This window comes from Chaetura pelagica, unplaced genomic scaffold (genome assembly GCF_000747805.2).
Source record: "Chaetura pelagica isolate M959 unplaced genomic scaffold, ChaPel_1.0 scaffold139, whole genome shotgun sequence".
NCBI lineage: Eukaryota > Metazoa > Chordata > Aves > Apodiformes > Apodidae > Chaetura > Chaetura pelagica.
Window position 1 is genome coordinate 2,744,126 of NW_009970717.1, and position 23,836 is coordinate 2,767,961.

Below are 23,836 nucleotides of genomic sequence, written 5' to 3' on the forward strand. Positions count from 1 at the left end.
CCTACAGTGGATCTTGTAATGGATCATATTCCCAGAACAGATTTTTCCATAGAACTCTTTGTTTTTTCAGGAGATAATGGAGAAGATGTGAAGGAATTTTAATGTGGCCTCCAGTATTTTAGTTATAGGAACAGTCTTGCAATAATAAGTCTATTAAGGCAAAAGCTATTTATTAATTTTCTCCTTAGAATTATAAGCATTATTTAATTGCTTGCCATTAAACTCTTTTTCAGCTACTGTGACAGTTTTTTAGGCTAGATTTTAGTTTTCTTTGTTATGGTACCAATATTTCATTGGATTTCAAATGAATTTTTTCATTCTTTGCAGCTGGAGCTGAAGTACTGGACAAGTGGCAGCAGGAAACTTACATCTGCATTGTCTTCATTGTCTCATTGTAATTTCAAATGTGTGGAATATGCTACGAAAATTGGCAACGAGTTTCCAGTGGGTGAAGGTAAGTAGTACATTCAAAGCTATAATCTTCTGAGTGGTTTACTGGTCAGACTTGGCTTATACAAGGAATTTAGTGGTGACTCTTAAGCTTCAGAGAAGGCGACTGTGGAAATAGAGCAGTATGGGAAACCCTAGACCTAAAACCAGTTGTATCTTTTGCTCTGATTACCTTAATTTTTCATATTCTCTGTGACTTCCAGTTGTGCTGTTACTGAAACTAGTGATTCCATAGAGGACAGAAATGTTCACTTACAGGAGTATTCATGCTTTTTTTAAAAAATTCACACAGAAACGGATTAAATGTAATACATAAAAATATGTAAATATGTAAATACTATAATTTATACAGAATCAAAGGCATGATCCCATCTGAGTTGTCTGGGATAAAGAGTACAAAGTCAGGATATTAAAGCTCTTTGTCTAGCTGACTCATTCACAGTTTTTATATTCAGTGCACTCAAGTCCTGCCCTGACAGATGCTTAATTTCTGTGGAAATGTCCTTGAATAATAATAATCTTAGTTCTGGCAGCCCAACATTCTACTGAAACATGCTTGTAAGCATCTATATAGGGTATGTGTGTTTGGTATCCACCAGTTGTTAAGGTAGACTGCAGCAATTACTGTCAGGCTGAAACGGAGTGTATTTGACTGTGATGCCAACAGTATCACAACTCAACAGTTTAACTTAGGTGGGAAATGTGTAGGCTCCTTTGCACTTTAGGAAGAGCTGCAGGTCAGGCTCTTATTTTGTCATTCACTAAACACAAGGGCCAAATTTTGCAAACAACGTTCAGTTCTTGCTTTTCAGTAGCATGAAGTTAGTGTTTGGTGTGACTGAAGACTTCTCCCAAATCCTAACATTCTGTGTTTGTGTGTGAAATTCATATATAGTTATCAAGAAGATACAGCAAAAATACCTTAATTTAGTTTTGTGTTCAGTGTCTCTGAGTCTCCCTTCCATGCACAGTCATGTGAATTTTCTCACCACTGTTTCACTTTGTATCTTCTGGCGTTTTCTTAAATCTCACTTTAAAGTTTAGTTGAGGCCTCTTTCTACTGTTCTTGACTTCGGAGCTACACTTCCAAGTGGATTTAATTTTTACAAATTAAAGGGCTGTGAGGAATAACCTTAAAGGAAAACTCCCGTCACTCTCACTAGTGTATGAGCTAAGTGAATTTAACAGAGTCCCTACTCAAGTGTTTTTCATGTCTTACCTGAGAAACTGTGTAACTGTTTTCATAGACTTTTTGACGTTTCCGAGTTCAAGCAAGTCGTTTCTGAAGGAAAGCTTCCTGCAGAGTGACTGTGGGACTCCTGCTTGGAGTGTGAAGTGCCTCCCTGCAAAAGAGGTGGAACAAGCACTGCTTTTGTTGATTATCATGTAAACCTGACCATCCATATGCTACTTAAATTCTCTTCTCTTCCTTTAAAGGATCTTTCTTTCTTAAATTTTTTTTCCAGCTGTGCCTGTTCGGGAATGCAAATTTCCTGCTATAGTGTCTAGATAATCAAAGAGTTGAAAAGGTAAATATTCATGTTTAACTATTGTTAATGGAACAGAGAACAACAGGGCAGACAGAAAGGCACCACTGAGCTGATTTGGAGCTATATCATAGGCTTGGCTACTCAGTCTTACAGGAAGATGGCCAAGTAGCTTCATTAATAGTGACTATCCTGACTAGAGATTGCTTTTTTTGCAAGTAGGCTGAACAGATACATTTCTTCTTAACTATATTACTCTGAAAAATGTATGCGAATAAAGGCTACAGGGGATCCTAAAAAACAATACTGCCGTATTTAAAAATTCCTCTCATATAGGATGAGAAACTTAGATTCACTTACTGGATATATAAATCAGTATTGTTTAGTGTATGCTTTGCCTCTTTCATCTATAGCATCCTTTTTATTATTTGTTTTAATTCACATAGTAAGCCTAGACTATAATGGGAAAAACATAGTATTCCTAACATAGAAAGTAGATCTTGGAAAGAAATAACTGGATCTTTTTGTTTCTGCACAAATGCCATGTGGATTCATTTTCAGTTACCTAGAATCACCCTGTCTTACTACAGTGCTAGCACATTTAATGAGGCCTACATATCTGAACAGAAAGTGTTATATCTCCCATTGCCTACTTTAACCTGTATTACACATCTCACTTCACTTCTATACAAGTAGCCATTTATACAGGTTTTAAGACCTGAATTTTTGAAATCTCAGCTTCAGTCGGCAGAACAAACACCAAGTATATGTGCAGGATTAGCTTATTGCCTATATTTTTTTGATGGATATTAGTAGGATAAATGAAATAGTCTCATAGATGAGGGCAATATCTTTGATTTCAGAAGGATGACTCTGCCACGTACTTAAAATTATTTGGTTGTTCTTAAAGTAAGCCCTGACAATGAAGTGTTAAGAAGACCAATCTGCTTGTGTCAGTCTCATTTCACATCTCAGTTTAATGAGATGGAACCTGATTTTGTTACCTCTGCTTTGTGGTGGTCTTGAAGACTTGCTTGTGATAAAACACATTTGGAAATATTCTTGAATAAATATAAGACATAGGTTCTGGTACATACACTGAAGAAGAGTGATTATACAACTTCAAATATTTTGTGAATAATTGTGAAAAACGTGTTCTGAAAAAAATAATTTCTGAGAAAATTTCTATAGTTATTTTAAAGGTAAGAGGTGTGAGCCAAAAGCTAAGTCAAAGTCTTTCAGAAACAATTTTGATAGAAATTTATTGAGAAAACTGTTGTCAGCTTCAACTATAAATGCTCTCTATAGTTGTTTTTAGGCAATAATAATAACAGCAACAACAACAACATAGCAGCATTTAATAAAACATACCTCTAAGACACACACACATCCAGGGCTAGAAGAAATAAGAGAAAACTCAACTGGGCATCTTGTACATATACATTGTATATAAAAAGATTACTGTGTACTCAGCCATTCAAAATTTCCTATGCAACAAAAACTGTCTTGGATTCTACCCAGAAGCTAGTTTGCTCTCTTAAACATGGGCATATTCTGTATGCTATAAATAGAACAAAATCTAGTGTATTTGACTCTTTTAGGCTATTTAACCAAACCAATTACTGCATTGTTAGTCACAGTTGAATGAAAACTTCTTAAAAAATGGCTTCAGTATATTTCAGGAATACCTGCTGATACAGCCATGCAAACATATGCAATTTAAGTGACTTTACTAATTTGTATAAACACTAAGAAGGTCATACAGGGTGTGATTGGTAAAATATAATGTAAGGCAAAGGATTTTCCCACTCTATTCCTGACAACATGCATGTGCAACCATTCAGTTACTTTATTTCAAAATGGCTTTTCAATTACATTCTAGTGCTGTAGGGGAGAGCCTTTTGACAAAGGCACGACATAAACCATTTATATTGCAGCTCCATCATAGTTCCCATAGCTAGACTAGACTGGACAGTTCATTAAAAATAAAAATTAATAGTACAAGGTTGCAGGGAAACAATAACAGATTATGACTGGCCTGTGGCAGCCCACTGAATTCATCTAGTGGAACAAAAATGATTCCCCTGTCTCATAAATGAAAGTCTGTTCCAAGATTTTAGGCAAAGTCTATACTTCCATTCCTTTACAGGAAAAAGCTATACAGTTCTTTAAAAGCAATATTTGTAATTCCTGCAAAAAATTATTGATATGTACTCTTTGGGGATGGAAAGCACATATTTCACTGTGCTTTGAATGCATAACAAAGATAATATAAAAGATAATAGAGCAGAACACAGAATAGCTATATCAAAGGAAAAAATAACCATCTTGGAGATGGGCAGAGGCACAGAGGAGCAAAGCAAGGGTGGAGCCAGGACTCAGTCCTGTCTTTTCTTATCTGAGCTAGTAACTGCTCTAGAGCAGTCTAAAATTGCTGTACTTCATTGTGCCAAAAATGAAATATTTGTGATTTGGCATTTCTTTTAGTTCCACTGCCACAATTTTTGGCATCATATGTAATTTATCTCTTGCTTAAGGCTGTTCTTAAAGGTGTAACCAAGTCCTAATGGCCTCTTTCTGGATGTTACTGCATATTTTCCTGATTTCCTCAGGGTTTCATGGTTCCAATTTTCTGTGTAATTCTGGTATATATGGCAAATACACAGACTTATACTTTAATGTTGAAGTCTGAGTTTTATTATAGTAGTGCTATAAATTCCTGTCTCAAGATATTGTAGAGAATATGAGATCTGAGATGCCTTAACCATTTATTTTGGCCAGTAGCCATAACCTTCTAATGAATTCAACAGGATAACAGGAGAGGCCAGAAAAGGGGCAGTCTGAGCCAATATAATAATATTTGGAGTCAAATACAGGACTGACCCTCCAGGGTTTTCTCTGGTTCTGTTTATGAACATGATCTTCTTTTAGAAACAACAGCCCAAAATACTGAAAATATTTTAAGTCATGGTTCTGGGATCTGATCCTCTTGTGTTTTTACAGGTTTATACCTACTTTTACAAGAGTACTTTGCCTCCCATTCTCCCTTCTCTCTCCCCAGAATAGAAAAAGAGATTATGTAACCTCAAAAGTCTGGTCACTCAGAGAGGCCTCCCAGCTACCTTGGCTCAGTTTCATGCTATAAGCTATATTTTGTGAACCAAGGCTGCACTGAAACAAAAATAACCAACCAACCAAGAGACTCTTCCTCGACCTCCTGAGCTGTTTTCATACTTTCACTGCAGGCAACATGTAGGAGTTGCAGCATGTTGGAGAGAAGCATATTTCTCATAATTTTTAAAGGGAATGTGTTTGCCCAAACATTTAGCACTCACAATGAGCTGTTCATTTCAAGACTTGGTACTAGCTGCAAACTTCACTGATACGTTCTTCTGTTTACAAGTCCAAAGATACTGCTTCCATCTTCGCTCCCTCTCTTCCCTGTGTAAAACAGGAGAGAACAGCCCCACCACAGGGAAACATCTTTCAGTGAATCACAATGACTGACTCCAAGGAAAGCTCAACAAAGACTGTGTTGTGCTGGTTCACAGTAAAGCCCAGTGGTTACTGCCACTTTGCTGCTTGCAGGATAAGCAGAATAATGCAATAGTTCTGTATTCCAGAAACCTCGCATCAAACGGAATGATGCTTTTTCTCCTTGTAGATCTGTAGTGATGATTTGCTTAGAAAGTGCTTTCATTTAACAAAGATCAATTAAATGTTTTAGTGGGAAAAAATCCCAGCAAATAATAGAGTGGTCATGGCTTTTCAAATAACTGTCAGAACTAACTCTCCTAAGCAGAGGTTGGTACTCTGTTGGCCCAGTCATTATCCAGGTCACTTCTGCTCCCCACATGCTGTTACCTCCTTTTAGCACAGACAATTTAGCAGGAGCTCAGACACAGTTGTCTACATTGTCTTTTGTTCCACTGAACTACTTTGCCTGTGAACAGTTACCACTGCATTGCATCCAGTTTTCAGAGTAGGTAGCTTGAAGTCTCCATCAGTTTATTGTGCTACAGCTTATGGAGCTCATTTAAGTCAAAGGAACAGAACTTGTATGTAGAGACAAGAACATACTGTTAACCTGAAGTCTTACCAGTCTAACCAAAGAATTATTAGTTTACCCATGCTGAGCTTTTGTACAAGTAATGTGTTACGTGCAGTTAAAAGTGATGCACACAAGCTTTCTAGCATCTACCCTTTCTCTGGTGTCACACTGACAGTAGTTGCCTTTCAGGCAGATGTCTTCAGGTGAGAATGGGGATGGAGGGCCTTTGCATCCCAGAGCAGTACAATGACGGTTTCTTATTCCTCCTCACTCTAGAACCACCTGGAGTAATTTTTATGCTTGCTAACATGGTCCACATATCCACACTTTGCACCTTCTTCATGGGTCTGTAGTTCTGGTTTTACTGTGAATGTTGTGGTTTACATATATTGAATATATTGTCCTTTGTTCTCTTTTCTCATCTCTAGAACTGTTTTTTTGCAGCTTCAAAGGCTGCATTTGCTCAGTGGCCAGTAGCTGGCCCCCAATGAGCAGTTTACAGTCCTGAGGCCTCCACTGTTGTCTGGTACCTGGACTTTCAAATCTCCTTATATAATCCCATGCTTGTCTCCAGTTTATTCTATACAGAGCAGCAAATTGCTATTGTTATCTATTCATTACAAATATTTATATATAAACCAACTGTATTACAACACAGTCATCCAAACCTAAACAAAAAGCCAAAACTAGTTAGACAATAGTCACCTGGTCCTTAGGCCAAATCAAGTCCCTACCACACCTAGCAACTCCTGGTAGGTTGTTAGGTCTGTGCTCTCAGCTTCACACACAGCCTTTGGCATGTTGCCAGCAGTGGTACCACTGTGTTACTGGCTAACAAAGCCCTGAAGTTTTAAAAAGTTCATGTTTACCAGGGAAAATTATTTTTTATACTGTTTAATGAGACCCCAGTATTCAATAGGCCTTCAGTGAACGTTCATGTTAGCAATCGTATCTTACACAGTCATTCGTGTCATGTATCCTAGTTGGGTTTAGTTACGGCTGTGCTTCCAGATAGCACAGCATGTGTCAGTGCCTGCCTAGCACCTTCGCATGGAGCTCCTCCTGCTCAGAATATATATATTTATCATTCTGTGGGCTTTCTTCTAAGCCCACTTACCGAAGCTTAAGCCAGAAGGGGTCTGCAAGATTTGCACAAGGAGTTTAAAAAAAAAAAATAAAAAAATAATGTTACGTTTTTTTAGGCAATGTTTACCCTGACAGCCATTACATTTGAACAAGAAATGTGTCTGTGTGTTAGGAAAGATGTTCCCAGTTCTTGGATGAATCCCCAGATCCAGTTTCTCCAGCTGGTGCCTGTCTGATGCTTTATTCTCTTTGACCACTGCATTTCCGTGAAGTAATTTTTTTTTTGTAGGTGAAGTACAAATGCTACCAAGTAATTCCTGTTTCCTTTTGCTTACTCTTGCAATTTTTTACTTGAAAACACTGTCTTTTGCTCTTTGAAGTGGCAAAAAAATATATGGGCTAGCATTGTAGAAGAGCACTGTATCACTATCCTTGGATATGATCTTGTAAACACACACAAAGAAATGAAAATATTAATCCGTATGGGTTAGTCTTAAGCAACCTTGTATTATTTACCAAACTGATTTAAAGGAAAAAGGAAGATGGAAATGTTTGGCATTATACACAAAGAAAATCATACCCACTGCAGTTTTGCATAGGTGTTTAAATTAAAAACTCCAGATGCTTTGTAACGTGAACAAAACCAGCAACCATCAGTATTGTATTTGAATTCTGTGGAATCTGAGATGCTGGACTAGACCAGAGAACAAAGTAGAGAGTTACAGCAGCCTGTGCTGATGCTGGGATGCTACACATTGCTTAGCAGGCATATTGCAGATTTCCACCAATAATAGGGGAGTCTTTAGTGAAATTTTTAAAAAGTTAACGTTACATAATGTATACTTAAAATTACATATTTGGAAATTACTTGGAACTGTGAAAACCTTGTTTCTCTCTATCAGAGATGATAAAATTCACAGAGATTAGAGGTATTTGGTCTGCTAAATTGTCATACAAGGAAACTTCTTCATAGAACTATAGTAACCCGGTCTCCACAGCTTCATGTTCTTGCAAACATGATGTATTTGTGCTCACATGGAGAATGCCATTTCAGGCAATTCACTTGCCCATTAGTCTTGAACTTTCAGTCACCTTCATTTTATCTACTAGCTGCTTGCATCTAACATGGTGATTTGGGCTTCTAGTTCACACTAGCCCTCCTGGGCTTAACAGATATGGTCGTTAAAAGCTTTCCTTTGACACAACTTCCATTTTTTTTCTGTATAGGCTCCTAGGACTGTCAGCAGTCATTTTAGTTTGTTTCTCATTTCAACTGTCAAGTTGGTATTTCCTTTACAAAAACTAAAAAGGTCCAAAGTTTCTTAGTATTCCATCCTCCTTCTAATGCACTTAACAAGTACCAGTGTACTTATAAAGATTGATTTTGGTAACAGACTCACTCATCTCTCTTTACTCTAATAGTTCCATTTCCAGAAAAAAACCCAACATAATTAGTCCAAGAGTAATATATTTAATTACCATTATGGGAGACTTCAAAGGAATTTGTTTGGATTGAAATAGTATCATCACCCTGGCAACTTTTTGAAAATTATATTTTGGTCGAAAATATGCTGAATGTAAGGGTATGTTTAATGTGAAAAAAATGCCTAATCCTATTATTTTGACAAAAGCTTTCAGTCTTTTTTATCTATATGTATGTATCGATGTGTGTGTGTGTGTAAATATGCACACACACAAGAAGGCTAATTTTTTTATTATTGTGATTGGCCTCTATTTTTTGCCTATTAATATAAATTCTTTCCCCTGTGCTTGCCTCATATTAAGGTGATTCCATCTAAAAATTATACTGTTCTCAACCTAGAAGCTCTACAAAGTATTAGGTTTTCCTCTCTATTTCACAAGCTCATTTTTAAGGAACACTTTGCTGGTCTTCATTAGGGAGAAAACTACCTGTTACTGGCTTAGAAGCTAAATCTTTACCTGACTGGACACGTGTTCATTTGCACTCAAGTACTTTTATACTGTCTGTTGGTTAAAAAAGGCATTGGCAACCTAAGGTGCAGAAATCTAAGTCCAATCATTTCAGATGCAGATACATGCCACAAGTCCTGATTGTTGCACTCTTAAGGTCAAGACGTGCCCTTGACAGCAGAGAAATGGTGGCAAAAGGTATTTGTGTCTCCAAAACATATAATGCACTTCCAGAACCTATCTAGTTATAGCTGATTCTATAGCTTCAGCTATGAATAACACTAATCTAATTAAACAAAATCTCATTTTTGCCAACTTCCCATGACCAGCTTCTATGAAACATCAGTTTCTGAAACTAGGGCTTTTATGCAAGAACAACTATAGGTTCAAGGTATGTCAGTTTTGCCTCTTCTGCCTGATATCATGGCACCAAATATTGTTCCAACTGTCACGAGGCACTGCCTTAAAACTATTGCTGTTAATAGTTTATATCAGAAGGATAGAAATTGTTTTGTCACAGTCATCTGTAGTTACATGTCAGAAATAGTGCTGATCCATAATCTCTGGGATGTATTAGTGTTTCATATGATCAGTTAGAAATATGTCATGAGCAGGTTTAACTCCAAATGAATTGTGTTCATGCAAAATATGCTGAATCATTTGCCCTTTTTTTGCAAATGTATAATTTGCATGGAAAACAAATTTTAATTGCAAACTGAGAAGCCTGTCTTTTTTGTGCTATTTATATGCTTACCATGTGATTGCATCACCTTAGCAATTAATGCATTTTTTTATTTGTTTCATTATATTTGGAGTTACATCTTGGTCTTTATAGCCTCGGAACACTGAAAATACAGATAGCTCTTCTGATTTGTGCTCAGAGCAGTTCAGGCTGCCCAGGAAGCCAAAGAGAAGGTTGTATCTAATGAAGGTCACTTTTTCTTTGTACTTGTTCTTTAGTTAAATGGAAATATTCTATGATGATTACTTACAACAAGACATCTCAGAAGATACTTATGCAAATATTGTTTGACTTAAATCTTGTGATTTAATGGATGGTAAATAATTATTTAAATTTGCAGGTTTTGTCCTTTCAGCTGTAGCCTCCCTTGAGCAGTGATGGTCTTACCTATTAGAGCTATTGATGCTGTATCGGGAATGTGAATATTCCGATGTTACTATCTCATGCTGTTGAGCCAAAATAGATCTCTTCACAGACAAACTCTGCCTATGAAAAAATTATTGATTAATTTTTCATTGAGAAAAATCTCAGAGTGTCTTTTATGCTCTTTATGGATGAAATTTCACTAAACTGGAACAGTTAAGCAAACTACCAAAAAGAACCTTAAATATGCATAGCTGAAGGATCTGAGCTTTTCCCTCTGCAGCTCCAAGAAAGCTGAGAAAAGCATAAGGCTCTTTGATTAGAAATTTAGCTCTCACCTTTCTTTCTTCAGTAAATGTATTTGAAAAGGAAAGAGACTCTTAGTAATTCACTAACTTGTCAAGTTTTATAAAGATAAGTGTTACAGAGAATCTAATTATGTGAACTTCTCTAAATGAGAGTCACAATGGTTGCTAGACTTAAACAAACTGCTCTCAGGGTGGTTTGCATATGCTTCCAAAGTGGCAATCTTTTCCCAGAAACTTTCCTACTTGAGGGAGACAAATTGAAGAGGATCAGGAGATTGAGTAGTCTAGGAGAATTATATTCGAAGTGGAATAATTCTTTGTAGAGGAACACATTGCTCATCTAAAGACCACACAAGATGCTATAATAGTTCAGCATTTCATTTTACTGCTGAAGCTGCCTCTGGAAATGAAGCTGTAAGTACAGTACCACAGATTCAGTTTAGATTTCTGATTGCATGGAGGCTGTCAGCCCTTCAGCAAGAGATTATGGATCAGAACAGAAATGGATTGCTTGTTAGAATTCCTTCTGATTCGGTAGCTGAATAGACATGTCATTAGTTTTTTATAGGTTTTCAGTTATCACTCTTTAATCTTGACTTTCTGTCTAATTTTTTGTATAAACCAAAAGAGACCATCAATCACAGCACAAGTGTTACTAGCCATTCATAAGTATAAATTCTTAGGAACATTTTTATCGTTGCCTTAGCATGTAAGTACAGCATTGGTAGTTGGAAGTAAGTTGCTTTTAGTTGTCATTTATTTCCTCCTCAGGATGTCATTTATAGCATCTTACATAATAGCAAACTATATTGAAACTAGCATGGGCAGCTATATTGGCCTTTCAGTATTCAGGAAATGAGGAGAATTCCAGTTTGTCTGAGATGCACAAGAACACGATTACTATTAAAATAAACTCTACCAAGAGCTTAGTCATTACTTCAAATGACTCTATCAATCACTATGTTCTTTAATACAACTACCTTTCTTATGCTGGTTGTTTTCCTGTAGAGTTTATGCTTAAAAACAGACAGCCTCTGTCACATTTATCTTAAATGGATCTCCCCAGGGCAACAAGTAAATGTAAAACTGTGTTTACAGCCATTTTTCATTTCCCAAGCCTTTTAATATCACTCTCTCAGACTTCTATGTCGTTCACTTCATAATGTACTAAGTTGTCCTCCTACTTTCTACTGCTTTGTATGAGATACACCAAATGGCAATTTCACTCTTCTTGAATGAGTACAAATCAAATCAAAGCCTGGTGAAAATACCTTTCTTCCATGATGGTTTCAGAGGTAGATACTGAAGGATGTATCACATTATATGGTCAGGAGATTATTTTTCTTTCTCTTCCTTGCAGAATGACTTCTATTTTCAAAGAGCCATCATTTTATGGTTTTGTCTATGGCTTTCTAATACTAAGTCTCAAAGCTGCTACAGGAAAATATAGTTATCTTAAAAAACTAGTCTTTGCAGAAGCTGAGGATTATTGGCTTTAAACATCTGAGTAATCCAATATAGTGTTATAAAACACAATTTAAAAATGCAAAGGATTAAGATTTCCTTTCATAGAGTTCTACAGAACTCAGAATAGGATTCTACAAAATTTATTTTATAGAATTTTAAGATAACTTCTATTCCTAAAGATGAAAATCACCAGTTCTGTAAAGATTTTATCTGTGTATTCAGTACATACAACTCTTGCCATGACCTAGAATACCTCTGTAGTAGGATACCCCTAGAATTGTGGCTGTTTGCACACATACATGAAATTACACATAAATACACACACACACACTTAGCTCTGAAGAACTGCAACCTCAGATTATAGGCCTTTACAATTGCATTGTGCTCCCATGCAAAGCAGCAGAATATGAACTGGGAGATCATGAAATTCTTATTATTCTGTGGAATAACTAGGAGAATTCTTTTTCCCCGAGTATCTTTAAATATGAAAAAATTCCTTTTCTGGACTCAATACTTTTGACATAAATACTGGATCATATTAGTTCATTAAAATTAGGTCATTAAAAGGGGGCCTGAGTTTTGGGCATAAGGATGGAGCAATGTATTTATTTTGTCATTCAAAAACTATTAATTTCTTTGTCTGATGATAAAATTATTGCGGAATAAATAATTCATCTTTTCAGCTAATTGTAATTACAGCTAAAATCTCCTTTGGACTGAGAGTTTGCTATATTTACTTGATTCTTCTGCAAAACATTTCAGAACATAATCATCCATTATTATATTGCAACACTGTGCTCTTGACTGCTTTCTGCCAAGTGTATTTCTGAGAACAATGGTGATTTTAATGTGTCATCCAGAAGTTATGGCCTAGACAAATCAGAAAAATTGTTTAGTCTGTTATAATTTGGCATATGGTCATTTAATAGTGCACAGGAAGTCAGCATGAATGTTTGGGATTATTTTTGCTGTAAATATAAAGAAAGAAATTTGAAATTGGCTAGAGTTCACTTCCGCGACTGGTCTTGTCATTAAAATAATCTTTGATGGATCTTTGTTTTTGTCTATTAGTCATCTATAAACACTCATTGGATTTGTGTGTGAAGTTCTGTAGAGCAGACTGACTTTTCAGATTAGCCTGTTAGAGGGAGGCTTCACCCCAGAACACCTCCCCACTGCTGTGCTGCATGCTGAGGCTCTGCACTTTGCGGTCTTGCAGTGTGAAGATGAGCAAGACAAGTGGAGTTGAGGTGTTGTGGAGCAGTCAAGACCCTGGCTTTACTCCAAGCCACAGTCTGTGGACATGGTTGTATTATTTTTCAGGTTTATGGTAGGTTGTTATTAGTTGAATAGCATCTTTCCATTAGGAATATTGATTTTTTTTTCTAATGGTAGGAGAACAAACTTTTCTTATGTTGAAACTGAAATGTATTATCTTTGCATTTCCAGTACCAAGTAGCAACTGCAAATCCAAACATAGGCATATTATCTATGTAGCTCGAAGTGCCCCAACAGCACATTCTCACAGCTAGAGAGATCATTGTGGATGCATCACACTGTGGATGCTGTTTTTCAGAGTGTGGGCTAGATATTGTTTTAACATTCTCAGTCCTAAATACCTCAACTGATCGACTTTCATGGGTGGTATTTGGGAATCTCATTGTGTCCATGTGCCTCTCTGATGTGATTTGATCTTGTGTGATGGGTGGATAACTCTTGTTTTCTCTTTATCCCTGATAGAGCTATTATTTGATACCAAAATTACCTAAATTTGCTTGTATGAAGTTAAAATATGTAAATGCAATTATTCCTTTGGCGAAAAAGCCCATCTTATTTCATACCTGGTATCCACTATGTTTGAGGTAGTGGAAGACATATTTTTTTACGAATTTCTTAGGAAAATTTAGGATTTTAGAATGATATGTTGTGCAATTCTAATGAACAATGGAAAAAATTGGGATGGTGCTGTTTGGTCAACTGCCCACTGAGATTTGCTTTGCTGTAGATGAGGAATGAAATCTGTGTGCAGAAATAACAGTAATGTTGAGGGTGTGTGATTGTGACTTTTAAAAAGAGACTAGAACCATTCCCAGCAAATGATTCTGAGGGTTTCCTGGTTGTGTAGCAGTGAGCAGTGTCAGAATAAAAGTGCTGCCTGTAGAGAATTTGCAGACACTCACCAGAGCAGCAGTCCAGTCAGCTGCAGCAATTGCTGTCCTTAGATCTGGATTCCATGGTTATGGGATTGTGAGGTATTTTTCCACAAGAGAATGTGAATTGCTTTATAAATTGTTTAGCTGTTTTTTTCCAAATATTCAGCTTGAAGAAGTTGGAAACTGTAGGTTTACAGCAGCTAAGTGCACATTAACATGTTTGAAAGGTTTTAAGCAGATTGTTCTGAAAAAAAAATAAATTTTAAAAAAGGTCTAGTTTCTTGTTAATAATACTGCTTTGTTTTTTTATTGAAGTTTATTTTAGCTTTAATTTAAGAGCATCTTCTGCACCTTGCCTTTTAGGAGAAAGTAGTTTATAAAAAAACTGTAACTGTTTTGAATGTAATTTCATAGACTTCAGCAGAACCCTGTTGATTCATTCTTTTCTTATGCCAGTAAGAGTCAGAGGGCCAACTGCTGTGGCAGCCACTGTGTAAATGAACAGGAAGGGAGAAGGTGTGAGAGGCAGGACATGGCCAGGGAGACAGTGCTGCCTGCAGCTCGAGCTTTAATTGTGGCCTGGCTAGCTGGGGGTAACTTACTAAAGAGCCAAATTGGTAGTACTAGCATGGAGTCCTTTGGCATTATAACTCACACCAGAAGCAATTACCATAAACAGCCATAGTGATTTTTTTTTTAGCTCAAGTAGTGGATGAGTGATAATAGTTTTCTTTACCTTGAAGACTTGTAGCCTTATTGCTTCCTTTCTGTAGAGGTGCCCGCAGAGAATAAAGCAAAAAGTAGCAAACTATTTTTGCTTTAAATACTTATTAGCAATTTAATCATAGATGTGTGATTAATGTTTTGTTTCCAGCACTTCACACTTGAGTATCTGATAATAAGCACCATATGTATCAGCTTTGCTCTTCCATTATTGTTAAACATGTTTGTAAAGTGTTTGCTGATTTACATAACAGTATTGAGAAGTCTGGGAATAATGGTTGTATTTGTTTACTTATTTTCATTGTTGAGATCATTATGTGATGTTAATGAAGAATAATTATCAGTTAGGTTAATTTTCAAATGCATCCAAAATCTATTAATGTAAGCAATTTAGTGGTTTTGTTTGGGCTTTTTTTTGGTGTTTTTGTTTGTTTGTTGTGTTTTTTTTCACAGCGGGTTTAAAAATGCAAACTGTCTCGGTGTGCCTTCCTTTTTCAATTCTGTTTGGAGCAGGTAGGCCCCGTTTAACAGCTGAGGGAGCCCCAGCATCCCTCACTGCTGCAGGCGAGCACCACGCCACAGATCCCTACAGCAAGTGCACTGGCCCAGCGCCGTTAGCTATACTGGGCATGGCGTTGATAAGTATTTGCCTCAAAGGACACTCCACGGCAAACTGCATCTGTAACAGCAGTATCACTGATTAACTGAATGCAATTATGATGCAGACTGAACTAGCCTTAATACATAGAATTTGGTTACATCAGTATGTGTCTGTAGACAAAGCAGCCAGAAGAGGTAACCTCAGAGCCTGCTCACTATGGCATTAAATTTACACCTGCCACAAGGAAGTAAATCCAGAGGTGTTTACTGAGCAGGACAGAGTAACTCATTTCCTATTTGTGAGATGAGTACTGAATTTGATGGTTTGTATTTAAAAAAACTTACCATGCTTTAATAAAGTGAAATTATAGTAAAGCTTGGTAAATAAATACTGCATACTAGAGGCTTAAATGTTATTATTTCTATGCAAAATGAGGGGGGGGGAAGTCTACTTTTAGAGGTAACTATCATGATATAAAGCTACTATAATAACTAGTCTTAAATCTCAGTTTTCAGGTCCATCAGGTCCTGCCTTATTTGTACCCCTCAACAAAATGGAGATGGAAAGTAAGCTCTAAAAACACAGACCCAGTGTTCCACACATCACACACGTGTCAGAATAAAAGCATTTTCCTGACCAAAACAATAGAGATTGTTTTCTTTTTAATGTCTTCTATGCTAGTACAAATCATCTGTACTGTGCCATTATATAATAATAGGAAAAAAAAAAAAAAAGATACACCAAAGATTGTACTTAATATGGGTGCTCAGGAGGGCCAGATTATGGTTGGATCTGTATGTGTGACTTTCATTTCATTAGTTAGGCAGGAGCCATTGTGGTATTGTAATAAGAGATAATTTCCGTTTTCAATAAATTAAAAATAAACATTTACCTTTTTTTAGGAATTAAAAACAAATATTTAATTCCTTATTTATGAATTGCTCATGTATAAGCCTGTCAATGTTACAGTGTTTATTTTTATGTAACTGTGCAAAGGGATGTGGATAGTGAACATGATTGCTCAAGATTTGAGGAAAATCATCCCAGGATTAGTTGGTTTGGTGCTACTGAGCGTATCTGTTGCTGGAGTTATAGAATGTGATGTAGGTTGAACATTTTCCCTATATTCACATTTTGTCTGCTACAAATACTATGTGTAAGATCTCCTTATTTCTCATTAAAGAATCATTCTGTTTTTAATGAAGATGGTAGCATAAATTTATACACATACCTGTATGAAAATAACATTGAGGCTTTTATTAGTATCTTGCAGAAGACTAATGTGAATGACACTTAAGGCTGAAACAAACATTGTAGGGACCTTGTTTAAAAATTGGCTGTTCTGTAAAGATTGAAAGAGAATATATTGGAAACCTCCAGGGATAAGTCAAAGTGGTCTTTATGATGGATTGTTAGCTGCTGGAGATTCAGATCTTAAGCAAGTTTTGCTATATTATGCAATTTCTGATTCAAATATTAATTCTGACCTACTGTTTTAAGACGCATTTGAAAGTAAGAAATCTATATAATTCTGCTAATTTTAATCACAGGGAAAGCAGGAATAAATAGCTAAATCAATTGTTATTATCAGAAGTATCTGTGTATGGCTTTATTGTTTTATGACTTTTATCGACAGCAGCACAAAGGCAGCAGGATTGGGAATCAATGCTGCTTCTCTGCTGTGATGACTTGACCCTGAGAGGGAGGTAGAAGATCTACTTCTTCAAGGGTCTGCATCAAAATGTAAGGTCCTCAGAGTTCTGTCAGCCAAAGCTCCTGTCTAGAAAAACCTAGGTAGTTATTTTCAGCATGAAAATCTGTTGGTAATAAAAAAGCCTTTTTCCAGGCATGTCTAGAAATATTTCATTCTTGATAAGCAAGTATCTTGGTATCTATCTAAACCTATGGCTTAACTTATGGCCAGGGCTTATATCTAAGCTCCAAAGAGGGCTTAGATATAAATTAGGTATTTCTGCAGTTAGCTTGCATCTTGGACTAAATCCATTTGGAAGGATCATGAGGAATATGATTCTCTATCTTTCAGCTTCCAAATGAGTGTCCTAAGCAGTGAGTCTGGAGATTTTACATGGTGGCAGTTGCATGTAACAAAACACCAAATATAATCATTACTCTTATTATTAATATATTTTAATCAACTTTGTATTTTAAAATTTTCCAAGGTAGACGTAGTTTTATTTTGGTTAATAAAGAAACAATTGTGCCTCAAAGACATAAAGGAACTGAAAACCTTCTCCATTTTACTTTCTTTCAGGAATTAAGTTGGGAAGCTGCAGACCATTAAAGTGATGAGTTTAATGTGTGGTGTCATCCTATGTGCAGAACATTTTATCTGACATTTTTCAGCAGCCCCAAACTTTTTGATTTCCAAGGTGGAAGGGGTAGATTCTTGGATACTCCTGTGCCTACAAAATAACCAAAAATGAAGGAGGACAATTGTTTACATGCTGCCCTTATCTGCCTGGGCATGTTGTATTACAGCCATGCCATAACTACAGAAAAACTGAACCACGCAAGGCCATCGCTTCATGGTCACCACGAAAAAGGAAAAGAAGGACAAGTTCTGCATCGCTCAAAAAGAGGCTGGGTGTGGAATCAGTTCTTTGTTATAGAAGAGTACACAGGACCAGATCCTGTACTAGTAGGAAGGGTAAGAAAGAACTTCTTTTTCATCCATCAATTTTAAATTATTTATTTATATAATATATATTGTATTATTTTTTATTTATATTACTGCTTTATTCCTTGCTCTTAATTTTCTGGTTTATTAGCTGCTTCTTCGGCAGCTACTTACTCACCTAGACATAACCATTTTGTTGTAGCTCAAGGAAATACTAAGCAAAATACTACCTGAGTGAATACAAATTTTTCCACTGACCTCAGCAGTCTTTAAGTAAAGGTGTACAAGCTGTTATTGAACACCACTGAAAGAACCAGAGCAACAGTATGTCTCAAGAATATGTAGTATCATTCTTGGGTCTTTAAAATTGTAATTAAAAATTTAGTGGCTAAGCCAGCAGCTCAGGAAGTGTACTGTCCAATAGTATCTCATCCTTTCATTTTCAAGCCATCATTAAAATTAACTACGTAGGGGATGTATAGAAGGTTTCTATGTGCACATCCTGGACTGATGTCTTAATTCTTACTGTCTAATGCTATCAGAATGTAAGTACATGAACAAAACAGTACGATTTGTCAGTTTATAAATGGTCAGCACGACTGTGCTGACTTAACCTCAGCACAAAAGAGTGGAGAACAGGATCAAAGACAGCAAATACCATTCTAGCTATTCTAGTTTAAAAGATGCTTAGTACTGTGAAATTCATAGATGTCAATATAAAATCAGTAAATCTGTAATTTGGTTCAACATTTCCTTCATACATCAAATAGAAGTTTTTATTGGTTGTGAATGTAAGAATGTCTAGCAAGCATTTGTTACTTATTTTATAATAAGAGGTCGTAATTAAAAACTAGTTGGCAATCACTGACTGGCTCATTTGTTACATCTCATTTGTCGCTTAACAGCTTTTTCATGCAACCTAGTAGAATATGATTAGTATGAAGTGTACAAAATCTTTTAAAAAATGACACTTTCAACTTCATTTGAATAAAGACCCTGTTATAACTATCTTCTCATGCACTCACTTCCTTCAAACTTAAAGATCAGGTCTCAGCAGCACCCTGCATGTGGTGACATTCAAGTCTGTGAAGGCAGCTTCTCTAAATGCAGGGCACATATGCTCACAGTGTGGACCTGAGTAGGGATTATTGCCTGATACAAGAGTTTTGAAAACTATGACATGATAGTGATTTCATTAACTTACTTTGTTTTGTAAACACATACATGAAATGTATACCTCCTTGTTAAGGTATGTCTTTTTCTCATTTTTTTTTAGCTTCATTCAGATATTGATTCTGGAGATGGAAATATTAAATACATTCTCTCAGGTGAAGGAGCCGGAATAATTTTTGTTATCGATGACAAATCAGGGAACATCCATGCAACAAAGACACTGGACCGGGAGGAGAGAGCTCAGTACACTCTGACGGCACAAGCTGTAGATAGGAACACTAACAGACCTTTGGAACCCCCTTCTGAATTCATTGTTAAAGTTCAAGATATAAATGACAACCCACCTGAGTTTCTTCATGAAAACTACCATGCCAATGTGCCAGAGAGATCAAATGTAGGTAAGTACTCACAAATGCACTTAAGTTCCTGGCCTTATGGAAGATGTTGCATTGTCAGTATGTGTTGGCTTTATTTAATTCTTATAGTCTAGAAATTCAGGAAGTAACACTTCATGCTCAGCCAGTGACTCAGTCAATATATTTGATTTGCTGACCAAATCAAACCCTGCGCAGCTACTTACTGATGGTTGAAATGTCTCTAGATGGCTTTTAGAACAGGACTGTTTGCTCCTAGGAGGAATGTGAGGTTCCCCTGGAATTTATGGAGTGTGAATCCTCTGGGGTAAACATCAAGATCATACCTTTGGCAGAGCTGTGTAATAAAGCTAAGGAATTACTGCCATACTGCCTATTCCTTTTTCATGTCCTGTTTGAGCTTGTGTCTAGCTTAGAGATTTCTGCAGGAATTATTCCTCTGAAACTTACTGAGGAAAAACGAAAAAGAAAACTCTGTTGTTTGGCTATCGAAAGACAAAGCAATATAACAAACTACTAAGGAAAAAAGCCACAATGGTACAGAGTGACTTTTATATCTTCACTGTTTAGAACATTAATCCACATCACAACTGGTGACCAATCCTTTTGGATTGTATGAGTCTATTTTGTCATATATAAATTGCCAAGTAAATTTTTTCATTTACCAAACCTGGTAATAAAAAAGTTAAGAAGTTGTTATGCCATATGACTGACAGCATCTCTGCACGCTTCTTACAGACATGTTTGCTCTGACTGTATTCCCTCTGCATTTGCTTTTCATTTTTAGGTACATCAGTTATTCAGGTAACAGCTTCAGATGCTGATGATCCTACCTATGGGAACAGTGCCAAATTGGTTTACAGTATTCTTGAAGGTCAGCCGTACTTCTCAGTGGAAGCTCAAACAGGTATTATTGAGCATTTTATTTGAGTAGGACCTCATAACTAGAATGCTTTACAATGAAGAACTAAACATATTGACTGAGGCAGTACAGTTGGGTATATCTGCTAATGTGTTTGAGCAAAACTTCCTTCATTCTCTCTTGATTCTAGCTAAGCACTTTTGCAGGTTTGTCTCCTGGGTGCACACTAGAAAGATTATACTATTTCTTTTGTGGTATAATATGGTATGATAGAAATGGCAGTTTCTGTGCTGAACTGTAATTCTCCAGGGTTGTTCTGTGTCCAGGTATGTTGAATATTTAGGCTACTGTCCCTGCATAGCACAATGCAAAGTGTAGAAAAAACAATGTGCATCATCGCTGCAAATATTGCAGTATTTTAATGCAAACTAAAAATGCAGTAGCCATTCTTTTGGTGACGTGAAGCTGTGAAAATTTGTATGTGCCACATTTTCTTTGTATTTGCAGGAATTATTCGAACTGCCCTTCCAAATATGGACAGAGAAGCTAAGGAAGAGTATCACGTTGTAATACAGGCAAAAGATATGGGAGGACACATGGGAGGCCTTTCAGGGACAACCAAAGTGACAATTACACTCACAGATGTTAACGACAACCCACCAAAGTTCCCACAGAGTAAGTAACAGAATCCTTAGTCATATTTACTACTCAGTACCCATATTTGTGTATTATTGGCCATATCCAAAACTTCAAAAAGCAATAACTGCTGGATTGTTACAGCACATGAGAATACGTATTATTTACATATTTTTTCTAGTAACATATAGAGCTTTAGTATCCTGATTATTTGTTTTGTGTAGCAAAGGGAGACTCTTTTTTTAAGTTCAAGATTGGATTATGAAGATTCCTAAACCTACACTTACATTTTTTAAACTTCTGAACCATGTTATATTATAAATCTACCTATGATATTATCAGGAAGTCTGGACTTCTCTTTTAATGGAGAAAGAAAGCCCATTTCCTGGGGGGTCTCTTGTGTGTTAAAACCATACCAGTCAAAAATTCTAGAAAATGTTGATGTCTCCTGCACCAGTGCTGAAATAAACTGGTTTACTTCCTTTCCTTTTGTCATGATTATAGTGTGGATGTAAAACACACTTTAAAAAGCAAGCTGTGTTTGCTACTCTGCTCAGAGCACAAGACATTTAAGAGGTCATTGTGGGGAAATAGGGAGAAGGTTACCACAAAAATCCCGTCATGTATTGTGTAGGAGCAGAGTCTGCTGTAGTGGGAGAGTTGCAATATGCAGTTGTCACATAGTGTGTATACAGCAGAAAGCCCTCCAGTTACATTGACAGTGTTTGAAGGAAGTCTCCAAATGGCCTCACGTCACACCTTTCAGTGCTCCAAGTCCATAGCTATTTGCAAACATAGTTATGATAGCAAATTTCAATTAAAAAATCCACTTTGTTCTTTTGATGAAGTTGGGCAAAGGACAGGAGAAATACTTAGGTTCTTACAGCTGTATTTCTCATGTTTCAAGTCTCTTGCTTTTCTTGTCTCTTGATGAAAGGATTGCATAATCTACTAATCGGATCCTGATTACACCCTTTCAGGTCTTTGGCAAACCTTCAAGTGAGTGAGCAACATTTATTTCACACAGCCTTTCATTTTAATTGTTGATACTTCATCCTTTACTTCTATAAACATTCTCAGTGAATGGTGAATGTTCATAAGGATAAAAGTTAATACTGGATACTCCTCAAGTATAAATATTTACCATTGCAATATAAACCAAATTTAGTACAGTTACATTGTTAAATTGATGGTTAAAATATATAGTCGATGGTCAAAAAGTAATTTTTAATACCTGTGCTATTTGTTTTTCACATATAAAATTAATCAGAGCTGACATTAACAGATTCAGTCTTCACAGATGGGTGGAAGTACATTAATGGACCTACACATCTGTTCTGCATCTCATCTCTGCCTGGGGGGTTATTTGGAGTGCAGCGTATGTGCCATCTTATCCCAAGCTGTTTCTCCTCTGAGCAACCATTATGACACTGATACATGCTGGACATGACCCTCTCTCTAACAGCTCTTCTTCCAGCATCACAACCTCCTGGACTGTCTCGCAAGAGTTTAAATGAGATAGCCAGTCCCTACATGTAAAAAATATGTCAGCACTTTCCACCATTCTAATAAGAAAGTATTAAATCCTAAAAATTTCATGTTTTATATACCTCACAAATACACCTTTTCTCTCCAAATCATAACCCTAGACATGGTATTTTGTGGAGTAACTTCATCAAATAATGGATTATTTTCCGCAAATTAAGGCTACCTTACTGGGTGTTATAGGAGAATATTTAAAATTACCAGAAATGCCAAACAGCAGTTACTCTACTTAATTTTAGAATCACAGAATGGTTTAGGTTGGAAAGGACCTTAAATTTCATCTAGACCCAAAACCCCTGCATGGGCAGGGACACCTTCCACTAGACCAGGTTGCTCCAAGCCCCATGCAACCTGCCCTTGAACACTTCCAAGGATGGAGCACCGATAGCTTCCCCAGGCGACCTGTTCCAGTGCCTCACCACCGTCATAGTGAAGATTTTATTTCTAGTATCTAATATATAAATCTACCCTCTTCCAGTAGTCATTCACCCCAACTAACCCTAATTTGGAATACTTCATAAATCAAATCGATGATTTGACCTGTTCATATAAATATCTATGTGATGGATTTTTTTCATTCTTCTTTTTATTTGTTTGTTTGGTGTTTTTTGGTTTTATGGGGTTGTTTGGTTTGGTTTTTTTTTTTTGTTGGTTGGTTAGTTGTTTTTTTTTGTTCATTGTTCAGACCTTTAATGAGTTATGTGCTTAAATTTTGCCTTCTTTCTGACTGGAGTTAATTACCTATTTCAATTACAAGTGCCAATTGTTTTTATGGGTAATGAGCCAGTCCCTGCCTGGTGTAAATCTCCTGATGTTCCTAGGGTGCTTGTGTAGCAACAGAGAACAATTACCGAAGGGGAGGATAAATAAGGTTATTTTATTTTCTCATGCTTTTTTCCCCTCCAATTTATTAATGCTGATGAAGTGACAGAAAATGCTGACACAGATTTGTATATTTAGGATCAAGTTATGTTATCTGAACTCTGGAGTGGGTTGGGAAGGTCCTGGAATCAATGCAGCCTAAAGGACAACTGTTGGAGAAAGATTTATCCAGGAACATATTGCGCTCCTCTGGTGTCTCTCAAGGCACAAGGGAAAACCTGTATGGCAACACTGCTCTGGGATGTTTGGGGGTGGTCTTCCTAATGGAGTTTGATGAGGAAAAGCCATTATTTGTATGGTGTGGAACCCTGTACAAATTGGCATGTATTCTCCGCTGCGTTAAATTTTGATAATCATTGCTAC

At 36.6% G+C, this 23,836-nt stretch overlaps 1 protein-coding gene across 1 annotated transcript in view; it reads left to right on the forward strand.

Moving 5' to 3' along the window:
- Positions 1–324: 324 nt before the first annotated feature.
- Positions 325–23,836, forward strand: part of LOC104396346 (cadherin-11) — a 36,070-nt gene continuing 12,558 nt past the window's right edge. The window contains exons 1-5 of the mRNA XM_010006183.1: positions 325–454; positions 17,636–18,031; positions 19,278–19,572; positions 20,336–20,455; positions 20,918–21,085. Of these exons, the coding sequence (XP_010004485.1) occupies positions 17,804–18,031; positions 19,278–19,572; positions 20,336–20,455; positions 20,918–21,085 (811 nt within the window). The 5' untranslated portion in view covers positions 325–454; positions 17,636–17,803. The remainder of the gene's footprint in view (positions 455–17,635; positions 18,032–19,277; positions 19,573–20,335; positions 20,456–20,917; positions 21,086–23,836) is intronic.